At 41.2% G+C, this 11,635-nt stretch overlaps 1 protein-coding gene across 2 annotated transcripts in view; it reads left to right on the forward strand.

Annotated features, from left to right (window-relative positions):
* Positions 1–7,417, forward strand: part of mtmr6 (myotubularin related protein 6) — a 13,605-nt gene extending 6,188 nt beyond the window's left edge. Inside the window, exons 6-16 of one of the 2 annotated variants that reach the window (XR_004212843.1) lie at positions 625–759; positions 912–1,044; positions 1,168–1,277; positions 1,452–1,577; positions 1,705–1,754; positions 1,862–1,955; positions 2,051–2,157; positions 2,735–2,869; positions 3,017–3,143; positions 3,826–6,547; positions 6,902–7,414. Coding sequence is in view for 1 of the 2 variants with exons in the window: in XM_031850329.1 (XP_031706189.1) it covers positions 625–759; positions 912–1,044; positions 1,168–1,277; positions 1,452–1,577; positions 1,705–1,754; positions 1,862–1,955; positions 2,051–2,157; positions 2,735–2,869; positions 3,017–3,143; positions 3,826–4,239 (1,431 nt within the window). In the remaining variant the exon portion in view is untranslated. Of the gene's footprint in view, positions 1–624; positions 760–911; positions 1,045–1,167; positions 1,278–1,451; positions 1,578–1,704; positions 1,755–1,861; positions 1,956–2,050; positions 2,158–2,734; positions 2,870–3,016; positions 3,144–3,825 lie in introns of both variants that reach the window. The other variant, XM_031850329.1, reaches the window with a different exon arrangement.
* The last annotated feature ends 4,218 nt before the right edge of the window (positions 7,418–11,635 follow it).

Raw genomic sequence — 11,635 nt, forward strand, 5'->3', positions numbered from 1 at the left:
TTTTTTTTTTTTTTTTTTTTTTTTTTTTTTTTTTTTTTTTTTTCAGTTTGATAAAGATTTAATAAATATTTAGTTTTGGCTTTGGCAGACTCATGGGAGGTGTAGTTGTTAAAATCGTAGGTGAGTTTCATGGGGAGGTAGTAACAGGCATAATGTCAAATGCAAGCCAAGTTTATTTATACAGCACATTTCAGCAGCAAGACAATTCAAAGCACTTAAAACATTAAAAGTGCAACAGAGACACATTATAAAAGGTAAAATGAGATTTAAAAAATAACTTGAATTAGAATGCATTGTACAAGATGGGAAATAAAAATTATTAAATAAATTATAATATTAATAATATTTAAATCAGTTCACTCTGTTCTTTTCTTTTCTACACCAGTGGCGGGGATTTTAATATTTGTAAGACGAAAACAATTTTGCCTCGAGTGTGCACTGCCTTGGTCTCTGAGGCGGTGAATAAGCAAAAGAGAATCGACTTTTCACGACACACACAGACTCATCACCAGTCGCGACTACACCAACATTCTTTCAGCTACTAAGCTCCAGTTTTAGTTGATAATTTAGCAGCAGTACTTTTTAATTTTTGTTCTGATCAGCGTACTCTTTTCACCGTGACAGGCGGCAGTGTGTCGATGCAGTCAGCCTCTCTCTGGGTTCAGCGCGCGGTGCTTAGAGGATGAGAGCATGCTGCAGGCCATCAGCAAGGCCAATCACAACAGCCGATTCGTCTACGTCATGGATACCAGGCCAAAGGTAGCAGCCGAGCCGAAACCTTCTTCTGAAATGCTTTAAATGTGCTGTGTGTGTAGAACTGGGTTCAATGCTACATAAATATTTTGAAAAACAGAGTTGCAGATGATTTGCAAATGATTTAGTTTCATGTGTGTGTTCTCTCTGTCCCGCAGTTGAATGCGCTCGCTAATCGAGCAGCGGGTAAAGGCTACGAGAACGAGGATAACTACTCCAACATCCGCTTCCAGTTCGTTGGCATTGAGAACATCCACGTAATGAGGACCAGCCTGCAGAAATTGCTCGAAGGTTTAACACATGTCGCTGCACAAACACAAATGTCATTTGCATTTGTCGTAGATTATAAAGGGGCACTTTAATGGTAACAAAGTCGTCGATTTTTTTTCTGAAGTGACTGTGTGTATTTCTCAGTGATTGGGACTCGGTCTCTTTCCATGAGCGACCACCTGGTTGGCCTGGAGAGTTGCGGCTGGCTGCGGCACATCAAGGCTGTCATAGATGCAGCTATCTTTCTCAGCAAGGTAGAACATTTCCCCTTTCCTGGCTCCTTGATTTTAGATTCTCTAGATATGAATTTCGTTGCACATTAACATTGTTTTTATTGAAGGTATGCAAGTGTTTATCTCAAGGACTGCTTACTATCTTTTATTTTTATGCCATAATCCTCTACTGTCTGTCTTCACCTTTGACCCCAGGCGGTGACAGTGGAAGGAGCCAGTGTGTTAGTTCATTGTTCAGACGGATGGGACAGAACATCCCAGGTCTGCTCACTGGGGGCGCTGCTCATGGACCCTTACTACCGCACTGTCAAGGGCTTCATGGTACCGACCACACACACACACATATGCACACACAGTTTGGCACTAGTGAAATAATATGAGCTGACTTTTCTGCTAATTAGTGTCTCTCTTGCTTCAAATGTGCTCTATCCTCACACTCGTCGTCTAGGTACTGATAGAGAAAGACTGGATCTCCTTTGGCCACAAGTATGCCGACAGGTGAGGCTTCAACTGGATCAAATAAGCCAGCGTATGTACTATTTATACTACTTAGTTCTTTAATGGTTATCATGTGACTATTACTGTGTTTGAATTGTTTACCTTAGGTGTGACCAGTTGGACGGGGATCCAAAGGAGGTGTCCCCCATCTTCACTCAGTTCCTGGAGTGTGTCTGGCAGCTGACGGAGCAGTTCCCGCAGGTGTGTGGGAGCTGTATTTACGCAGACTTATGCGTCATATATGCCGTGTGCTTATTGTATTTATTTAATGACACCCCCCCCCCCCCCCTCTATAGGCATTTGAGTTCAGCGAGTGGTTCCTGCTGCAGATTCATGAGCATGTCCACTCCTGTCAATATGGGAACTTCCTTGGCAACAATCAGAGACAGAGAGAGGACTTGCGGTGAGTCCAAGGCTCTGTGCAGCCTTGCTTCTATTGCACAGATAACGACATACAGGATAGCGTTTCTGTGCTCACTAAATTCTACATTGATTTCCACACATGCAACAGACACACACCATCAATCCACATTGAACTGGTCGCTCTCAGTTATGTCCAATAGGATAACATTACTGCCCGTTTAGCGGCTGCCGTCTGCAGCGTTCTCCCTCATTACTCGACCAATTTCAAAAATCCTTGTCCGCATCAGTCACTTCGACACAAAATCATGGGGAAAATATGGTCCAGGTTGAAAAGTGACCCTTTTTAGATTTGTGATTCAACTGTGGCTGAGAGCAATGGATTCAAATGAGTGTTGGGCATTGTTGAGAGAGTTGGATGATAATGAATGGGAAAGCTTGGGTCGAAACAATGAATGGGAGTCCAGATGTATGTCATCAAACACCAGCTACCTATATAGTGGCTAAAAGTACGTTTTTACTTGTGAAGGCAAGAGAGAGAGAAAAGATCAATTCATTTGAAAACCTTCTTCGTCTTTAAATGTGTTGTGTGTCTGTCTAACTGCTGTTTTGTGTTTCAGGCTGAGAGAGCGGACCCACTCACTGTGGGCATTTCTAATGAGTGAAAAACAGAACTACCTGAATCCGTTCTACAGCACTGCGTACTCTGAAACACACCCCGTGCTGGAGCCTTCCACTCTGCCCTACCATTTCAAGTCAGTACAGCCCCCCCCCCCCCCCCCCCCCCCCCCCCTCTTCCCCCCACCACCCCCCCCCCCCCCCCCCCCCCGGCTATTGTTACATATTTAAAAAGCCATACTTCAATTGACCCTGGCATCTTACGGATGTTTTTTGTTTACAAGGTTCTGGAGGAACATGTACCACCAGTTTGATCGGTCTATGCACCCACGTCAGTCTATCCTCAAAACCGTTCTAACTCTGAGGGAGAACAGCCGCAAGGCAGAGAGCACATTTCAAGCACTGGAGAATGTGAGTTCCTACACACGTCATTATCTATAAAGAGACTATTTGGAAATTCTTAAATAGAAATAATCCCTTAAGATGCACAGTCTCGTGCCCGTGGGGATCCTTAAAGACAAGTTAGACAAAAGCTTTCACAAAAAACTAAAATGACAACAAGATCAATGATACCAAATGAGTCAAAATATAATAATGAGACAGTTAGGGCACTGAAGAAACACTTTGTTGCTGGTGTGTTTTGTTTCATTCTGTGTAGATATATGCTGTTGTCTTTTTATTTTTATAAATGAAATCCCATTTCTTCAGAAGCCACAGTTTCAATTATGTTTGTTTTGTTTTTTTACTTGTGTGGTTAACAAAATAGTTTTTCTTGTGACAATGGAGAAACAAATGGTGGACCAGCATAACTTTGGGATAACAGGGTAATTATCTCGTTATGATCAATGTTGTTCTCTTGCGATGAGATGAAATAAGTTACTGAAAATCCTTTTACTTTCCAAAAACATTTTTAGTGGATGCACATAAAATCTAACCTACCATATCAGAATATAAATATCAGTCTTGAAACACGTTTCATATTCAAACTGATAATGTTAGTTAGAGCATGACGGTTAAAAGGTGAAGAGTAAATGACAGCATTTACATGTTTCATTTCTGAATGAAAACGTCCTTCTCTTTCTCGTCTCTCCAGCGGCTCCACCAGCTCGGTGTCACCCCCATTGTGACCTCTGACCCTCCTCCGCCCACCAGAGATCAGCGCTCAAACTCCAACAGCATCCCGCCGCGTCCCGATTCCCTCATTCTCGGGGCACCCATAAACCACAAAGAGGTGCAGCGACAGGAGGAGGAGGACCAGCAGCAGCAGCAGCAGCAGCAGCAGCAGCAGCAGGAGGAGGAGGAGGAGGAGGAGGAGGAGGAGGAGGAGGAGTTGGGCGAGGAGGCCACAGAGAGCACTGACACGGAGCGGACAGTGGAGGGCAGCAGCGGCACCGAGAGCAGGAAGCAGAGCTACGGAGAGCTGGAAGGGACATACAACAGCGAGTCGGCAAAAGAGGAACCGGCGGTTGTCAGCCTGGAGTTTGGAGTGGCACGCATGACCTGCTGAGACCAAACAGGGGGATTGTGGGATGCTGAGGGAAATGCGCGGCTTACTGAAAGTGTGTGTGTGTGGCAAGGGGAAGCTGTCGTTCTGTATGTGATAACCTGCTGATTGCGCAATGGTCCTGAATGGGCAGAATGAATGAAGTTGTATGTGTGTATAGTCTAAATCTCAATGGAAAGCGTCATTATTATGTCATATACTGCACCTATAGGGGGAAAAAAAAGAAAAGAAAAAAGCTTGTTTTTTTTTTATGAATGTTAAAAAGCACTATAGAGAACTAATGAATAGAATAAGAGAATAAATTCATCCAAAAAATAGTGACTCTTCTAGTTTGTTCAGCATTTTATATAATCCTAAGCATATGACCTCGATATTCTCAACAAATACTCGTATTTATCCGCATGAAAACCCACAGAAAATCACTTTTTTTGGCACCAGTAATATTTCATCTGGTCCAAAGGCTTGAAACCAGCCTAATCTGAATGTTGTTTGTGACCTGAGCTGATTTTGCATCAATGTGACTGATTGAAAAAAATAAAACATCAAATTCTACATCAGCAAAGATAATCTGGCACTGGAAACTATGCTGAGCCAAAATTTGGCCTCAATTCTAACTGACTAAACGCAGTTTTTATATAAGTAGTCACTGGTCCTTTAACTATTACTGTCACAATGGACAAATGAACTGTGACGATCAGACCCTGAAGAGGTTCAGCTGTCTTCCTCATTGATCATTTAACCCTATTTTACATCTCGCATTGATTAGATAATCCGACTTACTAAAGTGCATTGATCCCAAAATCCTATTGGTCATTTGTCGTTATCATTTTTATACACCCTTATTTTAACAAGGTTAACTGCCCTCGGGATGTGGATTGTTAATTTAGGTCTGAATTTCATATTTATATTCAAGCCAGAGTGTGTGTGTTGGCTCCGCTTTTATTAAAGACCATAATAAATTCATTCCAGACCGAGGTTGTAACTTTGCTTCATATCGGAGCTCAGGAAGGATTTGATCTTTATTGGATTGAATTTCCTGTACAGGCAAACATCTTCCTCTATCAGATTGCTGCAGAAGGACTGTGTGTGTGTGTGTGTGTTTGTAGGTGTGTGTGTGTGTGTGTATCTGCAAATTCATGATAATCTACATTAATTTGATTTGTGTCGTGCATGGCACTCAAGGGAACAAAGCTAACTTCACAACAACAGAGCACCTTATGTGCTTCTACATACTTTATGGAATTTGTGCTGGCAGCACTGGCAGTGAACTAGTTCCTTCTGAAGCGCCACTCTCTTTATCGTCCTAGGAATAAATAGAGTTTTGTGCTCACACAGCAATCAGACAAAGTGGCCACTGGCCTCAGATGAACCAATGTCTATGAGCAGCTACAACAACTTGCAATAAAGATGGACTGGCAGTGTGATGTGTCAGCTTAATCCAAAGCTCCTTTCTCTTTACAATCAGAGGAAAAAGGACACAATAAGTGACGCACAGAGTAAACACACATTTAGAAGAATGAAGAATAGGGTTTTTAGCCACCTTAAATTCACTTTTCATTCATATTTTAACTCTCTTGTTCTCGCAAAGGTTTCTCTAACTTCAAATTTTTATAATAACGGTAACGTACAGTTAAATGTTCATCCCTCACATGTGAATTAACAGTCAATGCTGTCAATTAACCATAACAGCAGACTACTGTAATTTATCAGCATAATACAGTATTGTGGTGGAAATATGCTTCTCTATACAAGTTCAGTGAATCACAATCCATATACATTGTACTGTCGATTGTAGGTTAATGTGTCTGTAATGACGATAGAATATTTTGTATTAGTCAAACTGTTCATTGCCTAAAAGTCATTTTTGAGTCTCAAGACGTGACCGACTGCTCGTGAACGTGACTTTGGAGCACAGCTTCAGTTCATCCTTCTGAGCAGCCATGTGGAGATCAGTCGAGGAGCCGAGGTCAAGTTACGCTTATAAGCCGAAATTCAAAGTCTCCAGTATTGTTTTGTCTTCATGATTATTGAACTGTTAACATCTTAGATAATGTTTTACTTGGTCTGTTTTGTTACATTAGGTTGATAGCTAGCTCGAGCTCAATTAGCCTTAGAAAAGTTAGCTAGATAACAGCATAGCAAGTTAAGTTAGCATAAATAAAGTTAATCACCAATTACAGTGTAACGTTAGTAACCTAACTTGTGTTTACTTGTGCTCTTATTGAACCGACTAGGACCGCAAACAGGACGATTATCAAAATGGAGGGGACCAGAAATGGCTGACGTGTGTTCAAGACGATGAACAGTTGAGGTAACGCTAACAGTAACATTACCTGTGTGTTATCTCAGGAGCAACATTAAAACTAGATCAAACTCATTTTAGTGTTGAACGTTAGTCCATTGTGGTCCATTGTCTTAGCTTCATTTCGTCACCTAACGTAATCGGCTCATCGTATAGGCAAGTCTGTTAATTTAAACTGTATGGTATTGTTGTATTAGCTTTTTGCAAAGACTTGCACTGATATGTGAACATGTGTGAGGCACATGCGAACCCACAGTTGCACACCCAAAGCTTATTTTAAGTGTGTTTATCCTGGATGTCATAGAACTTTCCAAAAGTTCAGAACATTGTGTTTCTAAAGTTTTTATTTTGTTTGTTTTACAGTCACTCGTCATCAGAGATTGAGGATACCAGCCAGACACTGCAGTCAAGTCCTCTTTTAAGGTGTTCTCTCTTTATTGTTTTCATTCATGTGTGAGTTCATGCAGTTCAAATTAACTATAAATGTGTATAAGACTTGTTTACAAGCTAGACTGTGATGCAGTTCTATTACACTGTTCTTGATACTATTTTAATTCAGCGTTTCACTCTTAATGCTATTTTAATTCAGTGTCTGAGGGAGTGACACTGAGATCAAAAAGTGTCTGATGGTATGTCACTGTTGTTCCCCGGTAGATACCTATACCTGGATTGGTATGTCACTGTTGTTCATCGGTAGATACCTATACCTGGATTGGTATGTCACTGTTGTTCATCGGTAGATACCTATCCCTTGATTGGTATGTCACTTATTCATCGGTAGATACCTATCCCTGGATTGGTATGCCACTGTTGTTCATCGGTAGCGACCTATCCCTGGATTGGTATGCTACTGTTGTTCAGCGGTACCTATCCCTGGAGTGGTATGCTACTGTTGTTCAGTGGTAGTTACCTATCCCTGGAGTGGTATGCTACTGTTGTTCAGTGGTAGTTACCTATCCCTGGAGTGGTATGTTGTTCAGCGGTAGTTACCTATCCACAACAGTGGTATACCATTTTTGGGGATAGGTACGATCTCGGCGCTACTGGTCTGAGGTTATCCTCATGAGTTCAGTTAAGCCGGCCATTAAAGATTTTATGATTGTATTAGTTTTCTTCTAAACATGCAGTACAGTGTGAGTTTTGTGATGTAATACAAATGTCCCTTTATTATTTGTCTTGAGAACATGTATTAAACTGCAACAATTATGTATTGAATGTCTATTCTTATTCTTTTATTTGTTGTGAATTAAATGCAAAAATATTGGGGTGCATTACCTTACTTTGTAAATAAACGGTAATATTCTGGCATATACATTAAAATCACCGTAAAACCCAGTTATCCTACTATCACATAACGTAATCCAATATATGGTAAGATACCGTAAATGTAAATTACGGTAGCTTCACCATAAAAAAAACGTGAATTACTGGCGTCCCTACTGCCAGTAAATTACCATTATTTTACGGTGAAATTGTTTAGAGTGTAGGTTTATTTATTAGAGTTGCTTGCGTTGGTGTGTTCATTCAAGTTGAAACATCAAAGTACTAATAAGAACAATAATTATTTGCTTTAAGGCGTTATAGCTTTCAATGATGCATGCTTTCTATTTGTAATGTTGACAAAGCCGTAAGTCAGGTTAATGCACCTCTAACACTATGGCAATACCATCTCTGTTGGAGAGGTCTTCCTGTAGCCTACTTGTGCATGTTACCTCACATTAAATATTGAGGAGCTGTGGGCTCTCCGGGGGCATTGAATCATTCAGAAGAGTACTGCACGCCATGCTGGGAGAACACTCCTGAGGACAAGGAGGGACTACTGTACCTACACTCAACATAAACGCTAGTAGTATGCAAAATGTCCATATACAAAGAGCCCACATTGATATGCATACTGTATACACACGTTATATGTAGATGTTGCACATGCAGGATGCACATGACATGTGTTTGTAGTGCAACTACACTTATCCAGCTACTCACTTGTGTAATTCATTAACGTGTTTCTCTGCTACATGACGCATCTCTTTGGGTTTTTTGCTCTATGATTATTGTGCAGCATGCACATGGAGAAAGTATAGAGCTCTTTAATGGCAGAAATTTGGACTTGTTAGAGTCGGAAAAGCGAAGGTATTGAGCCGGCATACATGAAACCAGGACTCTGGAACTGGTAAACCTAAATGGAGCCATCGTTAATATTGTCACTTACACATGTGATTTTCATGCTATGATGAGCCACAGTCTGCTGCAAAAACGGTCAATAATGTGCAGAAAAAGTTGTCACCGAAAATATTTAATTGGAAAGATCAACATAGCTGGACTAGACAATTATTCTGGTTATTATTATTATTTATTTTATTGTAATTTATGTATCTAACATGTGATAGTTTGGGTTCTTTGGGCCCACATGCTCATAGAGACATTGACAGGACACCGAGTGATAATAATGAAGAATGTGTGTGTGATCTGAACACACTGGGTGTGTGTTTGCACTGTGTAACCGACAAACGATGGACAAGCAGCTACACCTGTGCCATGTTTGCATTATCCATCTTTTACTACGGTGTGTACACTATTGTACCAATGCTTCAATCATATTGCTGGCAGAAACTACATCTTATTTTGTTGATTTTATTAGTCTCAACTTTGACATGTGTCACACACTCCCACGCACACCTGATCTTGATTTAAAGCATTCTACTGTCACCACATCATTCAATATCTTGTTTAATTAAAGCTTGTTTCCTTGTCATTCAACTTTAATGACTGACAAATATGAGTTGGCCAATGCTGTCAAAGGTGAATATGATGCTACAAGCACATTCTACTTCTCAAGGCTTCAGCTCTCCGCCACCGTGTTTACTTTGGAAAGACAACTAACATGTTACTGCGTCACCAGCCTGCGCAGGATAAAAACACTGGCTCAAATCACAGCATGTTACATACTAAAATGCAACAATTCAGCAGGTCAATTGTCTGATATTTCCGCGACTGTACATGCTGTCACTCATACAAGGTAATATGGGGCGTTTTACATGACAAATTCAATAATCTTTGGCTCAATGGGCAATGCCTCACTCACCCTAACCAGTAATGTCAGCAGATGTTTTAACTTTAGCAGATGATGAAAAACACCAGCCATGAACTTTTTAGCTGGCGTGTTGCCACAAGCAGTGCTTCAGCACAGATTAAAGGCTTGACAAGGAGGAGCAGAGTGCACTGAAACTAAAGCTGCGGTGAAGAAAAAAGACAAATGCATTTCGTTAAGCTAGAAATTTGCATCTCTGGAACATTTTTGCCTATGCTGTGCACCTTTATTTTAATTCCAAAGAATGACATACAGGAAAATCAGGCAAGTTATGAATATTATTTGAATTAACTTATGCTCACTCTGTCACCAGATCAAGAATACACCTGGTGTTGAGCATATTATCATAATATAGTCGTCCATCAATCAATCCATTGCTTCATGCATGTGCTTTTAACAGTGCATCAATATTTGCATCCTGGCTCTTTAGCAGAGCATGGAGAGTGTAAAAGCAAAGTCAGCAGCCACATGCAGGCGTATAGTGCAAAGGATACTCACACTGTGCACGAAGCCACATTGTTAGAAAACACAGTAAGCAGGAAAGAGAGGCAGAGAGAGAAAATGTCCTCTAACTGTCCCACTTAGTACTGAGCTTCACTCAGGGGGCTGAAATGGGAACCCTATTTAGACAGATGGGGCTGGGGGGGATGTATAGGGTGTGTGCTTCTTCTATTGCTTGTGTGCATGTGTCTATAGTTTTGCTCACAGTAATTAGAGAAAGAAATTAGTATTTGGTTGTGTCAAAAGCACATTTTCTTTAGCGTTTGTGTAAAATGAACCATAATATGCTTGTGGACCACCGTTACATAGAGGAGTAGCATCTTAATTTTCTGATAGTTAAGCCTAATATGTATCTCAAAGTGTAAGGGTTAATGTCAATAGGTATTGTCCTCTAAATTCTGTTGCTTTCCTACCAAATCCAACCTGGTTCAGCACTGTGAAATAGATTATGAAGGCCAGTACAGGCTACAAGATTTATCTGAATATACAAATATAACACCTTACTGATGTTGGAATGATTTAAGCAGAATGACGATGTGCATTTCCGCCATAAGAACTTAGCAAAATCCTTTGTCTCATCATGTGATAAGTGAGCCCAATCATCAGTCTACAGTCTTGGCCAGCCATCTGCTGCTTAGAGTCAGTTTCAAGTCCATCCAACAGCCGGCTGACCTGCTAGCACGGCTGTGGGGCATTCTGCTTGAGTATCTGATGTACCTGAAAACCTGCACACTAGGCGACTGACTGACTGGCAGGCAGACAGGCTGGGTGACTGACTTGTTGGCTGAGCGGACAGATTATCTTTCTTATTGGGGGCCAGCACAAGGAAGATATGCTTCAGCGCTCCACTCTGGGGAAGCCCTCAAAATGTGTTTGTGTGGGTGTGAGCATGTCTGTGAGTGTGTGTGTTGCCTTGGGCGGATGAATGCAGACATTGTTTGATAGCAGTGGGCTGGAAGAAGAGAGCCTGTGCCCTAAGCAACTGAGGAGGAGGAGGAGGAGGAGGAGGAGAGAGAAAAGGAGCAGGGGAGGGAAGGAAGGAGGGGAGAGGAGGTTTGTAAGTGGGTCGGGGTATCAGGGAGATTCATTGGGGGGTTGGGAGGATAGAATAGGCAGTAAAAAGAGCACCCACAGTGGAACACGCTCAGTATGAAAAAATAGGGAACTCTGGGTGAATCTGCTGCAGACCATTTGCTAATCATTGTTTCCTTAACATAGTGTAAAATCTAAAACACTTTACATATATATTATGTATATTTAAGACAACAAGAAAAGAAGAATAGCAGAAACTTGGCAACACATTAAGGCAAAACACTGCTTTTTCCTCCAGTTAGTGAACACTTCACTGTTCTACATGCCCACAGAAACTCTGCTTGTTGCCAAGGTGCTTACAGTACAGCTAATGTAAAAAGAAAGATTGTGCTGTTGGCTGCATAAGTGGTTACAAACACATGGACAAGCACACAAACACACACACACACACACACACACACACACACACACACACA

This window comes from Anarrhichthys ocellatus, unplaced genomic scaffold, assembly GCF_004355925.1.
Source record: "Anarrhichthys ocellatus isolate YVR2014 unplaced genomic scaffold, GSC_Weel_1.0 scaffold10, whole genome shotgun sequence".
Classification (NCBI taxonomy): domain Eukaryota; kingdom Metazoa; phylum Chordata; class Actinopteri; order Perciformes; family Anarhichadidae; genus Anarrhichthys; species Anarrhichthys ocellatus.